The 23976-nt window shown below is 40.9% G+C and overlaps 1 protein-coding gene across 1 annotated transcript in view; it reads left to right on the top strand.

The window, feature by feature from the left end:
- The window catches only part of LOC122669790, a 53069-nt gene extending 31758 nt beyond the window's left edge, over positions 1-21311 (top strand). The window contains exons 2-5 of the mRNA XM_043866644.1: positions 4483-4793; positions 4880-4936; positions 20253-20734; positions 20888-21311. Coding sequence (XP_043722579.1) covers positions 4483-4793; positions 4880-4936; positions 20253-20734; positions 20888-21199 — 1162 coding nt within the window. The 3' untranslated portion in view covers positions 21200-21311. The remainder of the gene's footprint in view (positions 1-4482; positions 4794-4879; positions 4937-20252; positions 20735-20887) is intronic.
- Positions 21312-23976: the final 2665 nt, after the last annotated feature.

Raw genomic sequence — 23976 nt, 5'->3', positions numbered from 1 at the left:
GTCGACGTCCATTGCTCTCTGTTTGAAGGACATATGTGGACCATGCCACCACGGTATAGTTTCAGAGAAGAAACGAGTGTAGCTGGCCAAAAACAGCTTCTGCCCAGCTCTCGGTCGATATTTCGACTGTTAGCTGGCGAAATATGGTATTTATAACCATGGTTTAATGAGTCACGTGAGGTGTTTTGTAACATTTCGGCGATATTTCGGTATATTGCTGAAATGTCCCGAAATGTTACGAAATATCGTCGAAATTTTGTCTTTTTTGGTTTTGCCTTCACATCTCGTCTCGGCCCTATCGAAATTACCGAAATTTCGCAATATATCGGCGATTTATCGCGAAATTTTGTACCATGCTTTCAGTGTGATTGACTTTGTTTTTAGACTTAGCACGACCACGTTTGGCCTCAAAATCTGCAGGCTTCCCATGTAATTTCCAACATTGAGCCTTAGTGTGATATGGTTTGTGACAATGCTCACACTTCACAGGCTCTTTGGTAGTAGTAGCAGCTACATTGTCAGAAGAAGTAACAGGGGTGGAGCCAGCAGTCTGTAAGGCTGATCTCTCAACTTTGGGAGTAATCATCATGGCAGCCCTTCGTGTCTCTTCACTGTGAACATAAGAAAAAGTCTCTTCTAAAGTGGGGAAAGGAACCCGACCAAGGACTTGCACCCGGATAGGGTCATAATCATCATTGAGGCCAGCCAGGAAATCATAGACCCGAAACTGATCAACATAAGAATGATAGGCAGTAATGTCAACAGTAGTAGTAAGTTGAAACCTAGCATAATGATCCAATTGCTGCCATAAACACTTGAGGGCAGCATAGTATTTAGTGACAGACATCTCCTTCTGAGTAGTATTTTGGAGTGTCTTCCTGATTTCATAAACCTGAGCACCACTTCCTGATCGGCCATAAGTTCCCTTGACAGCAGTTCATATCTGAGTAGCAGTGTCAAGGAGGAGATATTGACTGGAAAGATTAGTGGTCATAGAATTTAAAACAAATGACATCACCATAGCATCGTTTGCAGCCCATTTAGTATGGGCAGCACCTTCTTCAGTAGGCTGTTTGGTGGTGCCAGTAAGATGGCCAGTGAGTCCCCGACCAGCCATGGTCAAGGATAGTGATCTGGCCCAAATTAAATAATTCGTACCATCAAGCTTAATGGCAGCAACATAGGGAAGGAAATCATTCCTAGTTTGACCATCCCCTCTAGAAGTAGCAGTAGTCATCTCTGAATCACCCATAATTCAGCCAGGCAGAAATCGATCCACAAATTTGAAAAAAACAGATCTTCAAAAACTGAATCAAGTCTGAAGTATGGGTTTTGAAGTTGCAGCAATTTCAGCCGTCAGAATAGGCTGAAAAACAGATCGAGTGCTCTTCTAGTGGTGGGGAAGAAGTCCTCCAAAAATTAGCTCCTTCGGATGAGCTAATAAGAAACCCTAAATTTATCAAAATTTAGGGAAAAAACAAATTTACAGAAAAATCGCAGGTTTGAAATCTGAATTAGGTTTGATCCAAGGCTGCAACCTTCTATCAGGGAATGGTGTAGACCAACAATGGCAGGAACCAATCTCCAAAGAACCAGAAGTCAAACTGTAGTTGAAGAAGTAGCTTGATCTCTAAAGATGGAGGGAATCTGCCGGCAGAATTAGGTCACACCAGTTGTCTTCAATCTTCAGTGAGGTGGCATTGAGGGCAGCAGCTATATCTTCATTGGATTCACCTCAAAGTTGCTGCCCTGAATGAAATAGAGAGTCCGAGAGTGGTGGAGAAGGAGAGAACTAGTAGCCGAGACTGTTGGAGAAGGAGAGAACCAGTAGCCGAGAGAGTTGGAGAAGAAAAACCAGAAATTCGAGAGGACTGCTCTTCAGATCAGAGGTGACTCTGATACCATGTAAGCAGCAGTGAATATTAATGCTTGAATGATCTAATCTGATCATCCAGCCCCTTATTTATAATAATCTCAAAGTACAATCAAAGTATGAATCCCCCCCAATCCTATTCCTATTAGGAATTCCCAATACAACTAGGAATCCCAAATAGAGATCGGATAGGAGGGAAAAAAACAGAAAAGAAGAAAAACTAAAACATAAAATAACTAAAACAATAAGACTCAATTACCCCTAACGGGTAAAGTAGCCCATCTCAACAGATTTTTTAACTATTTTTATTGGATTCAAATAGGGGGTATTTGCTTATTTATGAATAATATCTTAAATTTAATTAATGATATTTGACATAAATAAGTGCTTGTCTTGGTTTCGAGTCAGGTTTCCTCAAGTTTCGATGGGGATAACCGGATAAGTGAATTTATATAGGTGTTTTGGTTGAAACTTGCGAAATCACCGAAATTTTGCCGAAACAGTGTGAAAACCATGCGAAACCCATCGAACCTGGTCGAATTTAAATTCGACCCTTAACTCGTCTCGGTTGCCTACGAAACCGAGACAACTCTGTTGAAACCTGCAGTTTCGACCGAGTTCTTCCATGGTCTGCCCCAACCCCATCACCCCTTGGAATGAAAACCCCCACAGGATTCCAGTGATCCTGTCTCTACACTTTATCTCATCGATTGTTTTTAATTTAATTTAAAATGAAAAGTAAAGTGGTCCCCTCCACCCAACCTCTCCATTGTTAAATGGTGGTCAGTGTCTGACTTCAGTTTCAGTCAAACCCATTATTAATTTTTTTATGAGACATTGGACCTACAAATATAAGTAAACAAATCATGCATGTCTCCCACAGTCCCACTCTTTCAAATTTCAATCGTGTCCCATAGTGTAGTAGATGGATCAGAATCTAATCTTTTATTTAAAGAAACGATAAGAGAGTGACACAGGATCATGTATTGAATGGTGTACCGAGTGGTGGGAAGGGGGAATTTTTTTGCTGTTTTTTACTTTTTAGTCATTTATGTTTGGTAAAGTTGATGAAGCAAATTCCTCAGGGGTCTTATTCAAGGAAAAATATTATTTATACGTCCCTGAAGGAAAAAGTTCCTTCATGATCCACCTTTTTGAGCCACATGCACGATATTGTTTGGTCAAACCGATAGTTTTCTGGGTAGTTGATGCAGGCAATGGATTGAAAAACGTCTATTGTGTCTGCTCTGCTGGTAATGGACTCAATGGAATTCGAAAGAGAAAATCCCATAACAGAACTTATAAAAGATGTGATCAAATAAAGAAAATAAGAGAACAGCAGAATATGAAGGAGAATAGCAGAAAATTTAAGAGCAATCTAGAAAAACCAAACTAGCAATGCCAACTAGGTCGCGTCCCTGGGAACACAGCAAAAAGGAAGGAGAAACTACCAATTGATATGTTTCCACAAATAATTGAAATTTCATTTCTTGATCTGTATCTTCAATTTTTAGAAACTTATAAAGTTCTTCCGTCAAACCCTGATCAATAAACCTACAAAATCCCTCAAATTGTATTTGACTAAACCCAGGTATTGTAGACATTCCCTCCAAACTAGCAATGCCAACTAGGTCGCGTCTCTGGGAACACAGCAAAAAGAAAGGAGAAATCGCTTACGATTCTTACTCCAAGTCCAAACCAGTACCAATATCTTTAGCCTCAATTTCATTAACTCATCACCACAAATAAAGTTTTTTACAGTGCTATATATAGACTATCCTTCCTGAAAACGAGATTAGATTTGGACAGTAGACTTAATCATAAAATTACTAGAAAATAGAAACTCTTTAATAATAGAGATTTCTAATATTTATCTAATTATAATATAGCTGCTCCCATGAGTGCTCAACCCCTTTCCTAATTAAATAAAACTATGAATGATAGAAATAGGCTAGAAATAGAAATACTAATCTGACTAGACTTTTAAAATAAAATCCCCCCTTGAATCAGGACCCTGTCAGAAAATTGGTCATAATCTACGTTGTTCTCTGTCCTGTTTTTGAACTTATTGATTAATCCTAGTTTCTCAAATCTGATTATCAGTTGGATTTTTAATTTACAACGGAATATACTTTGCTTCTTTTCATATCTGACTACAGTAAAATTCTGAGCTTCCATATCTGGTTTCTAGTCTAATTCATTCCTACCAGTTAGGTTTTTTTTTTCCTTCTTCTTTTCTTCATTTACTGCAGAATTTCTGCATTGGTAGCCCATCCCTTGGATTAGCCATGTGCCAAGTTTTGGGTCCCACTCCCACCACAATCATTTGGTCCACTATGTATTGAGCTTTTATCTTTGTATTTTCAACCATTGAACCAAAAACATCAATGTTAACCTTTTATTCCTTGACTTCTTGTAATGCTGCCATGTAAGTAAAGAAACCAGGGGAAACAATTGTTGAACAACAGAAGAAAATCATCAGAACAATTCCTTTCTTAATCAGCAGCTAAGGCAACACCTCTGATGCTATTTTTAATAGATCTTCATTTATAGCTTGAATTATATTTCATTGTCTAACTTTCAAATTATATTCTGCTTCAAACTTTTAGGAGGAAGAAGTTGACACCTCATTGGAGGAGGTACATAAGACCTCTAATGTGGCGGTGCAAATGGTTAGAACTGAGGATTAAGGAATTTCAGTCCCAAGCATTAAAGTATGATAAAGAGCTTGCAGAATGTGATCAAAGAAAACAGTTTGATTCAGGGCAGCTTGCATTAGAAGGGTGTTGTATGAGGTCACTACCATTTTCTAGACAGTTTCAGAGGAAAAAAGCCATGAAGAGGAGAAAACGAAAGAGAGTTGAAGACACAGTTGATATATCATTATATATGTCACGGCATAGCCTGTTCTCGTACTACGGTACAAATAACTTGTTTATACTTGTAAATATGCTTTTTATCAACCTGTTTTTATCATTTGTAATTTTCCTACATGATACCTTGCAGAGAATAAGAGGTCCAATGTAGACGGTGTTTATCTGGATGATGATTGTGGTAATCAAGGTAAGAATTGATCACTGTGCCTTCATATAGAAACTTGGTGTCATTGTATATCACTGGAAGTATAAATCAGAAATAAGGAAATAAGATGCCAGATCAGAAATAATGCTATATCATTGTACCTTTACTTACAATTTTAAAGATAATAAAAACATTGAACTACTTCAACTTGGTGGCTGTGTTCTTTCCTTTTTTGGATTTGTGTATCGAGCAAGTGCTTAAACCTAAGATACCGCCTGACACATGAATCGAAATCCCTAATTTGGACAAACAAGGTATAGTAGCTGAACTGTGTATTTGCATGACTGGTTAACTCAAGTGGTTTGATTTAACTGTGTCAATGCGGTCTCTATGGGCATCTGAGAACTGGCACTAGCAATTTTTCTTCTTCGCAAATCTAAAAAGGATAGTTAAATTCTTAGGCGTGAAGATGAAGAATTAGAGATAATGGCTTGTGACATGATGTCCACAACCCACTTTATTTATATACTAAAGAATGTTCTAGAACAGGAACAAGTCCAAGAATACCCCTAAGGGATAAAAATAAAACAAAAATACCTTTGTACCCCAAAATTACAACACTCACCCTCAAGTTGGTGCATAGATGTCAATCATGCTTAATTTGGAAATAATTGGATGAAAATTTTACTAGATAGTCCTATAGTAAACACATCTGCCAGTTGTTCTGAGGAAGTAATAAAGGGAACACAAACGCCTTGCTCCAACTTCTCCTTGATGAAGTGACGATCAATCTCAATGTGCTTCGTCCGAACATACTGAACTGGGTTGTGAGCAATGCTGATGGCTGATTTGCTGTCACAAAAGAGTTGCATGGAAAGTCGAACATGAACCCACAGATCTTGGAGAAGACTTTGAAGCTAAAGAAGTTCACAAATATCATGGACCATAGCCCTACATTCAGCCTCCATACTAGAACGATCAACCACTGCCTACTTCTTCTTGTGCCAAGTAACAATGTTCACATTGACCAAAGCACAGTACCCGGAAGTGGAACGTCTATCGTCAGGAGAACCGGCCCAATTAGTATCAATGTAAGCCTCAATGGACAGATGGTCGTGAGAAGAAAAAACAACCCCTCTACTTGGAGCAGACTTTAGGTACCGCAAGATCCTCCTATAAACAACTTCCAAATGACCGGAGTAGGGATCATGCCTGTATTGGCTAACCATACTAACAACAAATGCAATATCCGGCCTAGTGTGGGAGAGATAAATTAATCTCCCAACCAATCTCCGATATCGCCCTTTATCCACAGGTTCACCATCCTTTTGCTTGAGATGAAAATTTGTCTCTAGGGGAGTATCTGCCGTTTTGCATCCTAACATCCCAATGTTGGTAAGAAGATCAACTGATCAAGTGTATACTTCCGTTGGGAAAGGAAGATACCTTGATTTGATCGTGCAACCTCAATCCCAAGGCAGTATAATGTAGCAAGGTACTAAAACTTGCGAGATCTCGGTTTTCTAGGAGGTCGAGACGAGTCGATATATGAGTTTCAAAAGTGCATTTTCTCGGTCAAGATCTCTGGTTGACCCAGATCTCAACTCATCTACTCCTTTAAAAGTGTTTTAACTCGACAGAACTTGAGATTTCTCGATCAAGTTCTGTCCAGAAGGTCTTTTCTTCCCCCTTTGATGGTTGTGAGCTCATTTTACCTCTGGATTTCAAGTTGTAAGCTGCCGGAGAGTTGATTCAGCTACACAATTGAAGAATTCAGCTACAAAATTGAAGCATTTCTAACGCCTCATGGCAACCGCTATACCCTAGGATAGGGGACTTGGCATATGCTGATGACAACTCTTATATGATTGCTGTAGAAAACTGTGTAATAGTACAACAACAATATGTCATGGGAAGACTATGTGGCACTAGTGGGGACTGAATGCGTGATTCAAGGGAATATTATGTGATGATAGTTGTAACATTGTTAAACAGTTTGATGTATCACTTTAACATTTCTAATACTTATTTAAGTTGTTTTACATTAATTGAATGTTTTGCTTGCTTCTATTACTAAATTATGTGTAGAGTAGGGTATTTTAGTACGTCGTCGCCTATCAACCTAGGGTCCGAAGTGAAACTCCTATTTGGACTTTGTTTTTGTAAAATCTGATAGGGCCATTGTGTTTAAATGACCTAAAATAGGTTGAGTACCAAGTTTCAGACCCAAACTAGGTCTAAAACCCACCAAAACAAGGTTTCGAGTTGGAAAAAAAAAATGCACCAACCCGATCGAGATCTCGGTTTTTCCCAGGGTTGAGTTTCGAGTTTTAGTACCTTGTAATGTAGAAGGGGTTCTGTTAAGAACCACTCTACAGTAGGATCGATAAACCCATAAATCCAAACTAGAAACAAGAGGCAGAATTAGAAAATATATGAAATCAACCAAACCAGTCAAAGGAATTCTCCCAGCTTTGGATCGAATGATGCTTGTATAGGGTACAAACACTCCTGTAAGTTTCAATTGATTCTGATGGTTCAGCTGGAAGATATGACAACAACTCCCAAAATAGAAGCTAATTCTCTGCAGGCCAAACCAGCCATGTGATGGTGATCAAACTTGGATAGAGTGTAGGATCCATGGAGAGAGGGCTCTACTGCAAGTTTGATGAAGTTCTGATGGGTAGAAGTGAAGTTATGGGGGTGGAATGAAAATAGAAGGTGCAGCCAAAAGAGTTACAGAGATGCAGCAACAGCCCTGATGTAGATCAAAACCTGAAGAAGAAGAGGCCAAAACACTGTTCACGTAAACAGTGTCACAGCCCCTTAATTTGGCTTGGTGAGATAATTACTAGAAGAAACCGTGGGACCACAGACTATGGAGTTCGGTTGCACCTATTAAGCCATCTAAAGTGGGGCCCACATGATTCAGTTGAAGAGATTAGAAGGCTTTAGAATCAATTAGTATTTAGTAGTTTCTATTTTCATGTCAATCCTATTTACTATTTTATTTCAGTCAAGTTGATTAGGAAAGTTTCTATTTTTTTAGATTGAAGTTAATTAGTTAAGTTTCTATTTTCTTCTTTCTTGAGGAGCAAGTTTTGCCCTCCATATATTTGTAATAGCTTTTAGAAGCCTCCCACGATTTGATTATGATGAATGAAAGTATTGCTTTGCTTTGCTGCAAGTGTGATTTCTTCTCAAGTTGAGTGATTGACTTGAAGGGCTGAAGGAGCCTGACTGAGAAAGCCTAATCCATCTATCACCAACCTTTTATTTTCTATTTCTCCATCGATCCCTGACTGCTGCTGTGTTATTGTGATTACTCCAACTATTGAGAAGACCATCCGAGTGCTACTGCTGCTACTCCAGATCTTCTTCTTCTGCTGTTCTTCAATAAGGATCGAGCCATCTTGTTGCTGCCCAGTTTTCTTCCAGATCTGGTGCTGGGATTTGTGAAGTTCATATCTCTGCAAACAACCATCAGTTTTAGTTGATCTTTGGGGCTTACAACCTTCCCACCATCACCTCCATTCGATCCTCACTTCCACCCCCACTCCGGGCCTGAAACTTCCATAATCTCCATACTTTCTATTTTCATCCCCAACCATCCATCTCCGTATTCCACCGTTAGAACTGACCCAAATCTACAGATCAAACTCCCCATACCCAGTCTCACACTCGGTTACTGCAGAGAGCACCAACAATCTGTTGTGGAAGGTTTTCTCCTAACCTTCTATTTTGGCGAATCCTTGATAACTTCACATCAAGCCATCAGAAGTGAACAGAATTTTGAAGGCAGCCTCTCCCTATCATTCTTTACCTTCGATCAAAAAAGGGGTATCCATTAGTTGGCTGATTTGGCTAAACCCTAACCTTTTAATTCTACCCTTGTTTCTAATTTGGTGTTCTTGCTATTTTGATGATCAGCTACAACCTGTGATCGATCCTACTGTAGAAGAGGTTCAGCTAGGAACTATCTCTACATTAAGCCCCAGTCGAAGGCACACCCAGTAGCAGCAATTACAGTGAGAGAGATGTCTTCAGCCTTGAATATTGATCACCGGCAACAGCAGCAGCAGCCTGGAGCAACAACAGCAACACCCGATTGGTTTTCTGGATGGTTGGGCAGTCTCAATATCATAGCAGTACTCAGAGATAGATGGAGAAGATAGGAAATAGAAGGTTGGAGGATAGATGGATTTAGCTCTCCCAGCAAGGCTCCTTCAGCCCTTCAAGCTTCAACAATCAAACTTGAGAATAACCATGCTTGCAGCAGGAAAATAACTTTCATTCAACTGAGATAAATCGTGGGGAATGGCTACAACAGCCTTACATTTAATAGAGGGCAAGACTTGCTCCTCAAGAAAAAGAGAAAATAGAAACTACTTAAAATAAAAACCTAATGAAAATAGAAACTAGGCTTTATAGTGGCTTCAGCCAACATGCAAGGACAAAATTAGAAACTATAAAATAGAAATTGAGTCTAATTAAAAATAGTAACTTAAGCCTACTTTCTAAATCTAAAATTAGAAACTAAACTAAACTTCTAAATCTCCATACATAGACAAAATTGACCCTTGTAAAAAGTCTTCACATGATCTTGTCTTGGGCCCCACAGGATCTTCTAATAATATTCCACCAAGGCAAAATAAGGGGCTGTGGCACTGTCCACGTGAACAGTGTTTTGGCTTCTTTATCTTCATGTTTTGTCCTACATCAAAGTAGCGTAGTTTTCCTAGACCTTTAATTTCAAATTCAGTACCCAAAAAGTCTTCAACTAGGCTATCTCACCATTGTCACTTCCTGTTACCACGATTGCATCGGCATACACAATAAGAAAAGTAATCAGCTCACCATTTTTCTTAATGAATAGAGTATGATCAGCATTACTCTGTTTGTAACCAATAGACGTCATAGCTTTATGGAAGCGCCCAAACCACGCTCTAGGTGACTATTTCAACCATTACAAAGCTCGTTTTAACTTGCAGATCTTCCCATGGGTTTTCGGACTAGAGAATCCAGGAGGGACATCCATGTATACTTCCTCTTCAAGTTCCCTATGAAGGAACACATTTTTCACATCCAGTTGTTGTAGCTCCCGTCCCAAGTTAACTGTACATGAGAGAATTACCCGAACAATATTTAACTTGGCCACAGGAGCAAAGGTCTTCTGGTAGTCTATGCCAAATGTCTAGGTGAAACCCTTGGCAAGTGATCGAGCCTTGTATTTATCAATAATACCATCCGTCTTCTGCTTCACAGTGAACACCCATTTGCATCCCATATGTTTCTTCCCTAGAGAAAGAGTGACTAACTCCCACGTCTCAATTTTTTCATGTTCTCTCATCTCTTCTACCGTAGCAGCCTTCTAGTTTGAATTTGCTAATGCTTCTTGCCAGTGCTTAGGAATAGAAATGGATGACAAAGAGGAAACAAAAGCATGAAAAGAAGGAGAAGGAGATTCATAGGATACTACATTGGAAATAGGTTATAGAGTGCAAGTTCTAATCGGTTTACGAATGGCAATAGGTAAATCCAATGTAGGATCAGAAATAGGAAGAGACTTACCAAGTGAAGACTGAATGGGAGAACTTGGATCAGGAGGTGACGATTGAAGTGGCACAGTGGTAGTGGTGGTGGCTCCATCTTGCTACCTTTTGGACTTGGTACGAACAAACACCTTCAAAGGAACCATGGGCTCCCCCTGGGCCATAACTGTGGGCATAGTGGGCTCCCCCTGAACCATATCTTCTTCTTCCATGGGAGCAATTAGAAGCACATCTTCTCGTGAAGAGGACTCCCCTTGAAGAGGTGCGGCAATAGGAAAAAAAGGCTTCACTCTCATGGAACACAACATCCATAGAGACAAACATGCATTTGTACCCCTTCTGAGTCGCTAAGTAACCAAGGAAAATGCAGCGGAGTCCACGAGGATCAAGCTTACCATGCTGGTGATGAATGATGTTGACGGTCAAAGCACACACAGGCAAATACCTTTGGAGGTACAATTGAAGTAACATAATTGGTAACCAGCTCCAAGGGGCAGCGAGAGTTGAGAACTCGAGAGGGCATCCTATTAATGAGATATGCAGCCGTGAGGACAGCCTCGCTCTAGTAGGGGGTAAGGACATTCATTTGGAACATCAAGGAACGCGTAACTTCCAGAAAAAAAAATGCCGATTCTTGCGTTCGGCCACACAGTTTTTAGCAGGGGTGTCCATACAACTAGTCTGATGAATGATGCCATTGTCAAACAAATAATTTTGAAAAGGACTATCAAAGTATTCATGCCCATTATTTGACCGAAGAATTTTAATCTTGGCATCAAACTAGGTCTTAACCATTTGGTGAAAGAGTTGAAAACAGTGGAAGACCTCGCTCTTCTGGCGCAATAAGTAGATCCAAGTAACCTGCGTATGGAAATCAATAAATTTAACAAACCATTGGTATCCAGTAACAGAAACACATCGAGCAGGGCCCATACATCAAAGTGAATTAAATGAAAAGGTTCCAAATTAATATTATCAGAAGGAGGATAGACCGAATGGGTTTGCTTTGCAAAAATGCAAGCATCACAAAAAAATGGTTCGGGTTACATTTGCTAAATAAATCTGGAAAAATCTTGGCCAAAGTCCCAAGGAGAGATGACCCAAACGATAATGCCATCTATATAAATCGGCTAGGGCAACTTCAGAAGAGCTAGGAGGAGCTTGTGTCGTCAATGTGGAGGAAGAGGAGTCTGCAGAATCTAGCAAGTATAAGCCATGGACCACTTTACCACTGCCAATCATTTTCTCCGTCGCTAAGTCCTGTAAAACATAATGGGGCGGAAAAAGGTTACTTTGATATTCAAATCCCTAGTAAGGCTATTAATGGAAAGGAGATTAGTAGCAAAATTGAATACATGTAAAACAGAAGATAAAGAGGGTAAAGGTGAGCATTTGACAGAACCCTTCCCAAAGAGGGAGGAGAGGGAACCATCAACAATTCTAGCTTTTCCCTTACCTGACCTGGGAAAATACTCAAAAAAAGAATGGGATGAACCAGTCATATGGTTGGTGGCCCAGAATCAATAATCCAAGGATTGGATGTAGAATAGGCACAATGACCACCGTCAGAGATACCTTTATGAGCAAAATAGGAATCGGAAGTGGCTGGCAGGGAAGCAACAACAAATACTGATGGAGAAGAGCTAGACGGTGCAACGAGACAACGGAGCTGAGTCATCAAATCCTCCGGAGAGAGAGGTGCTCCAATGGGGACAGCTTCAGTGGATTCAGTTTAGTGTGCTTGAACCAAACCAGTCCTACATTCGCGACTTTGACCTTTACCATTTGCAGATCTACCATGGAGCTTCCAACAAAAGTCTTTGGTGTGTCGTTCCTTTCCACAATACTCACATTTAATAGGACCCTTGTCTGAATTAGGGCGATCACTGGGACATTGAGTCCCTCCATGAGAAGAGGCTCTAGACCCCAGAAATAGTGTAGATCGGTCTGAAGGGGCAGGGTAACATTGCAGTACACTGGCTTTCTTCTGATTGAACCATAGCAAACGCCTGCTCTAGAGTAGGAAAAGGATCACGACTCAGGACATGTGCCCGAATCTGATCAAATTGAACATTAAGACCTGCTAGAAACACAAACATGAAACTTGTTGTCCCTTTGGGCGAACTTCAAGGCATCAGTAGTGCAAGAAGCAGAGAAATTATCATAATAATCTAACTCTTGCCACATATAGCGTAACTTAGAAAAATATTGGGATAATGTCATCTCTTTCTGTTTCGTCTCATGAATCGTTTTTTGGAGTTCATAGTCTTAAGCATCATTACCCACTCGAGAGTAGGTATTTTTCGTTGCCTTCCAGATATTTGCTGCTGAATCCAGTAAGAGATAACCCCTCAATATTTGGATGCATGGAATTATAAGATAGGACATTACCAGATATCTGTTTGAATTCCATTTGTTCTGAGTAGGACCAGCTTCTTCAGGCTTCATAGCATCCCCGATGAGAGAACCAGAAAATCCATGGGATGCTATAGAAAGGAAGTAGGAGCGAGACCACATCAAATAATTGCTCCCATCCAATTTAATGGAACAAACAGGGAGCATAGGGAAGCCGCGATCACTTGAAGTGTCTGGAGAAGTCACATCGGTGGTTATGCCCGACATAGTTGCTAGTTAGAGATAAAAAAACGTCAAACAAAATGCCTCTCAAAAAGGGCAAAGCCAAACCAGGCAAATCAAACAGTTGCAGGGAAAAAAGATAGAGATCTCAGAAAAGGGAAAGAAGGAGATCTCTCAATCACTTATGGATTCACAAAAAAGAACCCTTGGTGGAAGAAATTACCACTGAGGAGGGGGGGGGGACAAAGAGGCGCCGAGAAGAGAGAGGCGCTAGAAGTTGGTGGAAAAGAGAGACCGAGAGTGGATGGAGAGAGGCGGAACCGAGAGAGAGAGAGGCGGAGCCGAGAGAGGGCGACGAGAGAGGTGGAGGCGGGAGAGGGCGGAGATGCTGGGAAGGTGGCGGTGGCGGCGGCGCTGGTGTTGGGAGGCGGCGCTAAGAGAGAGAGAGAGAGAGAGAGGACTGCTAGGGTTTCCTCCATTAGGGTTCGGATCCCCATGATGATCTCGGCTTTGATACCATGAAGAATTAGAGAATAATGGCTTGTGACATTATGTCCACAGCCCACTTAATTTATTATAAACTAGAGAATGTTCCAGAATAAGAACAAGTACAAGAATACCCCTAAGGGATAAAATAGGACAAACATACCAAAAACACCCTTGTACCCCAAATTACAACAGAAGGTAATACAGGCTGATCCTGAACCAGAAAATCCAGCAAGAGAATAGCAAATAATATGATCACTGAACAGGGAGCGAAACCAGAATTGGGAGAAAATGTATGACTTAAGTTGGACAAATTAGAATAACCCAATATTTTTAGTTGAGTGGTTTATTCTGTTGGTGGAATAGACTGCAGAATCTCACAAAATTCTGATTACAGAAAATTGATCTGCAGAGAAGTCATAGTGCTAATAGGAAAACTAATAGCAGAACTAGAACAGCAATATTGATCAGAATTTTTTTATGAAATATATACAACGGTAAAGATTGCTCCATTGTGACCAAGTGGTCACGGGTTCGAGTCCAGAAACAGCCTCTCTGCGAAAGCAGGGGTAAGGAGTTAGTTTTTATGAATGGAAAGATTCAAGCAATAGAACAAGATTCACAAGAAGGAGAAGAGGAAGTAGAGAAGAGAAGAGAAGAGAGGAAGGAGAGAGTTTAGGGAGAATCGATTATGTGTGTTGAGTGATTCTCAACACACTTATTCACTTCATTAATTCACTTCGAAGAATTACATAGACCTCCCTAGGGAGGTAAATAGAAATAAAGAAAGAAAGGAAAAAAATACAACATAGTCATGTCTTATAATAAGACAATGACAGAATTACCCTTATACAAAATATTCTAATAACTCTAACACTCCCCCTCAAGCTGGAGAATAAATGTCTTGCATTCCCAGCTTGCACAATAGGGTACTAAATAGACCAGGAATGAGACCCTTGGTGAAGATATTTGCTACTTGATCACCTGTCTTCACAAAGGGATGCAACCAGAATCCAGCTTCTTTTTGATGAAGTGTCGATTAACCTCAATATGTTTGGTTCAATCATGCTGAACCGGATTATGGGCAATGCTTATAGCAGCTTTGTTGTCACAATAAGGTCTCATCGGCCCTTCAGTGTCAAAACTCAAGTTTTGTAGTAGTCTCTTTAGCCATATAAGTTCACACACTCCATGAGTCATGGCTCTAAACTCTGCCATCGCATTGGATCTAGCTACAACTGGTTGTTTCTTGCTCCTCCAGGTAACTAGATTACCACCCACAAAAATACAGTACCCAGAAGTAGATCTCTTGTCAGAGACTGAACCAGCCCAATCAGCATCTGTGTAGCTTTCGATCTGCAAATGGTCATGCCTGGCAAATAGAAGACCTTTTCTTGGGCAAGATTTCAAGTACCTAATGATGCGATACACCGCATCTAGATGTCCACTTCTAGGAGCATGCATGAACTGATTCACTACTTCAACTGCATAAGAGATTTCTAGTCGAGTCAAGGAGAGATAGATTAGTTTCCCAACTAATCTTTGATACTTGCCTGCATCTATGAGAGGAGAACCACATTCATCACCAAGCTTATGATTCGGATCAATTGGAGAGGTTGCTGATTTACACCCCAACAAAATCACCCCAACATTCCTGTCTTTTTTAGAAAGTCCAAGACAAATTTCCTCTGGCAGATATTGATTCTTTTCCTTGATCTAGATACTTCAATACCCAAGAAATATTTCAAGAGTCCAAGGTCTTTGATTTCAAACTGTTTAGCCAGATAAGACTTCAATATGTTTATCTCAGCAAGATCGTTCCCAATGAAAACAATGTCATCAACATAGACAATGAGAGCTATGACTGTGCCATCTCCTCTCCTGATAAACAAGGTGTGGTCAGCTTGACTTTGGGAATACCCTTTCTTTAGGATGGCTTGTCTAAATCTCTCAAACTAGGCCTTAGGAGACTACTTGAGGCCATAAAGAGCTTTCTTCAAGAGACACACTTTCCCTTTAGCTGAGGGACACTTAAAGTCAGGTGGGGGCTGCATGTACAGTTCTTCTGCTAAGTCTCCATGAAGAAATGCATTCTTCACATCTAATTGGTACATTGGCCAATCTTTGTTGGCTGCCATTGAAAGGAGCTCCTTGATTGAGTTATGCTTGGCTACAGGGGCAAAAGTCTCTTGGTAGTCAATGTCATACACTTGACTATACCCTTTTGCAACTACTTGAGCTTTATATCTTTCCACTATACCATCTAAGCTATATTTGATGGTATAAACCCATCTGCACCCAATTGGAGTTCTCCCCCTGGGAGGATCAACAAGTGTCCAAGTACCATTCTTCTCCGGAGCCATCGTTTCCTCAGACATTGCTTGCATCCATTTTGGGTCAGCTAAGGCCTCCGTGACATTTTTGGGAATGGAAGAAGACTCAAGGGCAGTGGAGAAGGCAATACCTGTAGGAGATATAAAGTCATAGGAAACAAACTGGGCTATGGGGTTAGTACAGGCTCTCTTCCCCTTTCTCATAGCAATGGGAAGATCTAACTCAGAAGGAGAAGTGTTACCTGACTAGGGAGGATCAGGATCCAAAGAGGGCTTTTGGCAAGGCCGCTTTCCTTTTCCCTTCAAGCATTCACCTCTTTTGTATACAAGCACCTGTTTTTCCTTATGCTCTTTTTCCCTGCTAGCATCATCACCACCACTAGCATTAACATCAACAACATCCACTTCTTTGTATTTTTCAATATCAAATAGGAATGGGGAAGTGGAGGTAGGCAAGGGAGACAATAAGGGAGTGACATCAGCAACATTAGCATCCTGTTCACTGCTAGTAATGCTCTCCCCCTGAAGAGGATGCTGAGGAGAAGAAAAGAAGGGAACAAACTCAAAGAAGGTGACATCTTTCGAGAGAAGTCGCCTCCGAGAAGAAGGGTGGTAGCATTTATACCCTTTTGTTGAATCAGAGTAGCCCATGAAGATGCACTTGAGGGCTTTGGGAACAAACTTAGTGCGGGCTGATTTGTTGACATGAACATAACAAACGCAACCAAACACTTTTGCGGGCAAGGAGAAGACTGATGATTGAGGAGAAAGAAGAGCTAGGGGAGATTTGGAGCCAAGAAGAGGAGATGGCATCTGGTTAATAAGGAAGGCAACAGTAAGAAGTGCATCAGAGCCCATCCATAGAGAGGAAAAATAGACCTCTTCCATTGGTTTGAGATCAAATCCTCGGGGGATTGTCGGGAATCCACCTATCAGACTGGGAGAAGTAAGTCTTCGGGTCCAAAAGGTCTTAAGCACTTGCATACCAAAGAAAAGGCTCCTGGTGATGTCCAACAAGTGGCGATTTTCTCTCTCAGCTACCCCATTTTGTTGAGGTGTGTCAACACATGCCAGTTGATGGATGATGCCATTATCAGTAAAAAACTGTTGGAGCCCCCCATACATGTATTCACCCCCCTTATCAGACCTAACAATTTGAATTCGAGTATTAAATTGAGTACTGATAAATTGATAAAAATTATTGAAAGCATCATAAACATCACTCTTTTGTTTCAACAAAACAGTCCAAGTGGACCGAGAATAGTCATCAACAAATGAAACAAAATAACGAAATCCAGACAAGGAAGTAGTGGGAGAAGGCCCCCAAACATCAAAATGAACAAGAGAAAAAAGTACAGTAGCTCTATTACCATGATAAGGATAAGATGTCTGACAATGTTTAACAAAAATACATGATTCACACTGAAAAACATAAGAAGGAAAATAAGTAAACAAATGGGGTAACTGTCTCCTCATAACAACAAAAGAGGGATGATCCAAACGTTGATGCCAAAGCATTACAGACTCCAAAGTACTACGGTCACCACAAACATAAGCTGGAGCAGTAGATGAACCAGGTAAGTGTGGTTCAAGAAGATAGAGTCCTCCTTTCTCAGTCTTATTGCCAATAACCCTCTTTGTCTCTAAATCCTGAAAAAGACAATAGGAAGGAAAGAAAGTGACACAACAATTCAAGGATTTGGTTAGATGACTCACTGATAGTAGGTTAGTAGCAAAATCAAAGACCGAGGACAAATTCAAGAGAAATAGGAGTAACTCTCACATTACCCTTATCAGAGACGGAAGAAAAGGAACCATCAACAACCCTTACCTTGTCCCGGCCAGAGCAAATGGAATAGGAATCATAATACTGTGACATACCAATCATGTGGTTAGAGGCTCCAGAGTCAATGATCCAAGTGGGAGTAGTAGAAGGTGTAGACGAGACCTGCAGAGTTGAGGCAGAAGTAGCTGACCTTCCAGGGGTAGAACTAGTAGGGGAGTATCCAAGGTGTGACATCAACCAATGGAAGACTACAATATCATCTTGTGAAAGGGAATCAGGAGCAGATTGGGGTCCAAATGTCTCAGTCTCAGATGTCACAGAGTGAGCCCTAGCTCCCCCTTGCTTGCCACCACGGGCACCAGATGAACCATTACACATACCAGGGGCTGCGAAGTAATGAGATGCCGACTATTCATAGTGCAAGAGCAGAAGTAACATTGGAAGCATGCGAAGCAATGAGATGCCGACTATTCATAGTACAAAATAAATGGAGGCTGGAGGAACCTGGGAATGTCAGGATATCATGGAAGGTGGCAGAGATTGTTGAAGGCGAGTTGACTTGATGTGCTGAGTCAATGTCTTGTAGGGAGAAACTATTAGGTCTATTGTTCCTAGTAGGGCTTCGGACCAACGGTAGGGAAGGCGAATAGAGATTGTGACCACGCGGTGAGCCAGATGCCGGAACTTCTCTTATGTGAGGCGGACGATGGTGGCGTTTCATGCTACCACCACGGTAGGGGTGGGGGGTAGTTGGTGTGGAAGAAAATTGCAGTGATGGTGGAGCCAGTGGGATGGGGAGAGTGTTGGCGATGGGGAGAGTGATGGCAATGAGGGATAACAGTGGAGGTAAGGGGCGGTGTATGCGGGTAAAAAATCTTGGTCGGCTAGCGGAGGTTGGCATTGGTTGGTGTCATGACCGAAGACGCAGCACACCAGACATTGAGGGGGCATCCACTCGTACTGAACGACTTGGTTGAAGGTATACCTCGAGTCGTCAGCGACAGAGATAGAGGAAGGAGGAACTGTGACTGCTGGAATCTCAACACGTATTTTGGCATATGCTAATCAATCCTGTTTCTTTATTAAGCATCTGAATAAAGTGGCTTCCCCAGAGTAGAGCCAACGACACAGAGGCCCTCTATGCACCAAGAGTGAAGGGGGAGTCCAGGAAGCACAATCCATAGAGGGGTGGAGTTTTGGTCAACTTTCTAAAGTTGCATGTATCGGTCCCTATTTCTGAGAAAGATGGGTTTCTTGCCAACCTGCCATGGACCACCCTCAAGGACTTGCATCTTGTGTTCTACGTCAGAGAACCTGAAGATGAAGAATCCATTGTCCAAGAGGTATGTTTCCAAAAGCCCTTTAGGTCTCCATTGCTTGAACTATGAGTTTTTTTACCACGGTGAATGGGGGGCCGGCTCCCGATGAAGTGGCCTACCAATCGTTGTTCCATTTGGATGCTTTTTCATCTTGGAGACTTACCTTGTAGAGAGCAGTCTTAGTGGAGTCAATGAACTTCGGAGGAACGAAGTGGAGGGCATGGCCTTCACGCCTAGTGTTGAGGAGAGAGCTCCAGGCTAAGCTGGCTGGCCTGGAGGGAGACGGGGAAGGGGAGTTAATGGATGGGGGGGGGGGGCAGAACCTAGGAGCCAGCCATGGAGGCAGGCCTCAGGGAGGAGGGTGTCACAGGGAAGGTTATTGGCATGGAGGGAGGGTCATCGGCAGGGAGGAGGGTCACTGCCTCAGAGTACTGGAAAAAAAATCACAATGTTAAGTGTTACTGCAGCCCTCTTTTTCTACAAAATAGTTGTTTGGTATATTACTTGTCCATGTTTCTGTTAATGAAGACTGAAAACCTTTGATCTAGCAGAAAATATGGCTCTAGTGACAGTGGGACAGCAAAATATGATCTGTGTAGCTTATATTTAGAAGTTATGGGGATGAGTTTCTTTTGGTTTGAGTGGAGTATATTGTTTGCACATTCTTGTACAACACAGTTCCCTCATTAGGAAGGATGTTATTTGATGTTGTTGAAACTCCATCTGCATCCCATATTTGTGTGTGGTAACAATTGGCATATGGCACTTTGTGTAGTGCCATAGACCTGAAAACCATGATAAGCCAATAGAATAGTGGAAGTGTAAATTTATATTTTCTCATTTCCCACCAGCTATTGAAATGGAAAACTTCAGTTGTGTCTTGGTCCTCTGAATAGTAGGCTTCTTGATTGAACCTTACAACTCTTGATTAGCAAAGAATGATTTCCACCAATTGAGCATGAAGCAAAAAGGGTTCTTTTCTGGACCATCTAATTGGAAATTTAATAGAGATCTCTGTTCAACTGGTCTGACCTTCGGCCAAAGCTTTCCCTAGTGTTGTTGACTGTTGATTGAATGTCACATGTGATTCAACTGATTCACATATGGTGTCACTGTGTCAGTTTACACAGTTACAAATATGTGCAAGAAAGTTCCATTGATGTTTTGCTTCTAACTGTTTCAGTATTGTAATTCTCTGGGAATAATTAAGGTTTCTTCGATACTTTTATACTTTTAAGTATCTATTATTAAATGTGACTGTCCAACTGCTTATATCTTTAACATATTTGTTATTTTTTGGTGCAGTTATTGCAGCAGATCGAAATGCTAATGGCAATGGTGAATTTGGTGTTGATTATGAGTTGCCATTACTCAACTTTGGAGATGGTGATAATCCTTTAGAGCAAATCCTTTGGAAGATTGAGGTTGTGCAATCTCGAGTCCAAAAATTGAAGACACAGCTTGACAAGGTGATGAACAGTAATGCTGGGAGGCTCTCTTCTGCAGAGAATTTAAACCTGCTTCTGCCATCCGAGGTGCCTTCAAGTTCTGCTCGAAGTCCTAATGTCTCTCTTGGCAAAGGATACACCACACAGACTGGGGTTTTATATACTCCACCTCCATGTGTATCCGAGCATGAGATTGGTGATCTGATTATGCCTGAAAGTGCAGTTTCAGGTTATGGGGAGGCGAATCCTCTTCCTGATATCATTGAAAGCACAATTGGACTATTATCTGCTGCTGATCTTGCTCCGGATCAGCCACAGATTGGTGATTCATGTGAAGATGTAAAGTCATGCTGTTGTATATCAGTTCTAGCATTTGTGTAGTTCTTTTAAAGTGTATAGCCTTATTTCTTGATTTCACTACAAAGAGGAGTTCTTGTTCTTGTTTTCTTTCATTGGTTATATTATAATTTTTGGTTTTCTTTTTCCCTTCAGATTGCGGATGATGTTTTGATACATAATCAGTCAATTCAGGAAGAGTTGCACAGTTTTGAAAAGTTAAAGAGTCAGCCCTTAGAGAAGCCTTGTGATCCGGCAAAAGAGCTAGAGAACAAGATTTCCCCAGTTTCAGCACCAGAACCTAACTTTGGCCACAAGATCGTGGCTCAGGAGCCGTCGACTCTGAAGTCTTGCTTAGCTTCTTCTGACTTTCAGGTCCCTAAGAACAAGAGAAAACGAGGGGAGCGGAAAGCTGGTTCTGGTAGCTGGAGTAAGAAATCATCAGGTGAGCCTGACCATTGTGCCTGAAGACTTCTTAAAATTGGCCCTCTTCATTTGAAGAATGAAGCACTCGGACAAAAAAATGGTCCAGTTTTTCATTTTTAAATGATATAAGAATTGTTTTTTGATCAAATGTAAATTTAATTAATGGGAAAATGGACTCTGTCCGGGAGCGTAGCATATGCTAGCGCTTCTTTGAGTCTATCTCTTTCTTCCCCTAGTGGGAGGAGAGAGAGAAACTCAGGGATCACTAGCCTAGCCTACGCTCCTGGACAGAGAACTACTTCCCTTGAAGTTGTAAGTTCCGTTCCCTCCCCCCCCCCTCTATCTCCCTCCTTGTAAAAATAATAATAATTATTATTTTTGTTTTTGTTTTTATGAAACACTAATAATTTTGTTTAGTTTGAAGCTTCAGAATCCAAAACATGGTTTTGTTTTATTTTGATTCAAGTGCGTGCTCAGCATCATGGCTATTTCAGCTTTCCTCTTCTGGAACCCATTCCCATGAGGAAAGGAATTGAATCCTCCATCAAATAGGTGAATGTCTCAACTCCCACAAAATAACGGAAATGACAGTTAATGTTAGATATATTTTTTTGGGAGAGGGACAGGCACACCGCTCGTATGCGGTAAGCTAGCAGGCGGCACCAATGGGGGCACGGGATAGCCTATCATATAGGAGGAGTAGGAGGGTCATTTCAAAGGGAAGAAAAGAGATATATACACAGTGGGTGTACCGGAGGTGTGCTCAGCCGTTTACCTATTTTTATTCTCAAATTTTTGCAGTTGAAATCCCAATGGGATATGTCTAGGGGACCAAGAGTCAGCCATCTGAAAAACCCTTAACATAATCCATGTCTATTAAAATAAAATGACCTTGAAACAAAATTCAATATGCCTAACCTGAAATTCTCAGACCACTATTAGCTGTGCCTGAGCATATAGGATAATTCAAGTTTGGCGTATTAGAAGTATCAATCAGGGAAGAAACATTCTCATTAGAAGGCGGCAACAAGTGAGAGAAGGAAGATAAAAGCAAATCAGCAATCCATATAGTAACATTGTTCAAGACCAAAACAGGATTGAGTTTAGTATTACGAGTAACAATTTGATTTCTGTGAAACCAAAGAAAATAAAGAATGATGACAATAAGGGAAGACCCTTACAAAAAGTTCCTAAAAAGAAGGTAATGAAAAAAAATAAAATTTGGAAGCTACAATGACCAATAGTGGGGCCAGATGATGGGATTGGGTGCCCAAGGGGACCACCCTTAGGGGTGGGGAAGGGGAGTCCGGATCATCTCCTTTGCCCACAAGAGTGGTTACTCTTCTGCAACCTTGGAGAGCTGCTGTGTGGCAAGGGAGAGTCGAAGAGACATGCAACCACTTCCTTTTGCCCTCATTTTTTCTTTTATGTTTTTTAAACCCACAACTAAATGGGCCCCTCTAATGCTTAAGAAATAAATATTTTACTTTTCATTTTTGTTTTTTTTATTTTTCAATTTTTTAATTATCTTCTTCTTCATCTTCTCCTTAGTGAACACGAAAACACCCACCCTTGTCCCATTGCCGATTCCTCCCTCATCCCCGCCTCTTCCTTTCCCTGCAACCCAAACCCCGTCCAGTTCTGTTCCTCCCGCCCAATCCTCCCTTGCAAACCCATCCCATCTGCATCCTGCCCCACTGCCCTTTCCTCCCATCCTTAAATCCCCCACTATTGGAGGATGGTTGGCGGACTCATAATGGCTAGAGTATTGATACATATGCATAGACAAATATGGGACGCACGTGATTGATTAAAAACTCTGAAATTTGATATATGGCTAATCTAGATCAATTCCTCTCATTCTAACAGTCAAAATAGACACATCATCTGTCTACATAGCATAATAAATATAATGTTATTTTTAAAAAAATAACAATATCCTGTGATAATAATATTCACCTTTTATTTATGATATTGATATGAGTTTTCTTCCCTGTCACCAACTTTGCCTTAAGGGATTAGAATGCTTGAGATTTTTTCCATTATATTATCCAAAGATGGGTTTGGATAACTCATAAGTCATTTTCATTCCTTTTTGGAGTACTAAGTCATTATCTTTCCAATTGAGTGTCAGTAAATCCATGTTCTATCAATCGGCCAGGTGGATGGAAATGATTAAAACATTGAATCTAATTCAATCACCACTTGGGTTCGCCCGGTCATGAACTTATGCATAAAAGAAAGTCTCAAATTTAGGATCTTCCGTTGCACGGGTTTTCTGGTAAACCAAGCCGCTGTAGTTTGATTGCTATTGTCCATTCACCACCTCACTCCCTTGACAAGGATATCTCGTCTCGAGCCCTCATAATACCTATACAACTAAACGATTATCCTCATATATTATTGGTGAAAACTTGTAGGAGAAAGTTTTTCGTCATCAAAGGTGAAGAGAGAATCTCTTCATTCCTTTATTGTCGAAGGTTCAAAATATCATTCCTTAATCGAATTAGAGGGTCAAATCCCATGTAAGAGATTCAATTTTCACCATGGATGAAAGAAAACTCGGTCCAAACTTGTATATTCTGCTTTCCAAGTTGCTATGTGGCATGTTATCAAAACTGTATTTTGGGTCTGATCAAATGCTTGAAGTGTCCATAATGGGCTGTTAGTCAAATAGCAGTCATGGGATCATCTCCTTAGTTCCCCTGGGAAACCAACCTGAAACATTATCTTGGGTTCACAAGAATTGGAAATTTTGGATTGCCCTAGGGCACCCTATTTAAATTTTAGGGTTTTTCATGGTCGTCCATGAAAACCCT

The sequence above is a fragment of the Telopea speciosissima genome, chromosome 1 (assembly GCF_018873765.1).
Source record: "Telopea speciosissima isolate NSW1024214 ecotype Mountain lineage chromosome 1, Tspe_v1, whole genome shotgun sequence".
Lineage (NCBI taxonomy): Eukaryota > Viridiplantae > Streptophyta > Magnoliopsida > Proteales > Proteaceae > Telopea > Telopea speciosissima.
This window is presented reverse-complemented; position numbering and strand designations above follow the sequence as displayed.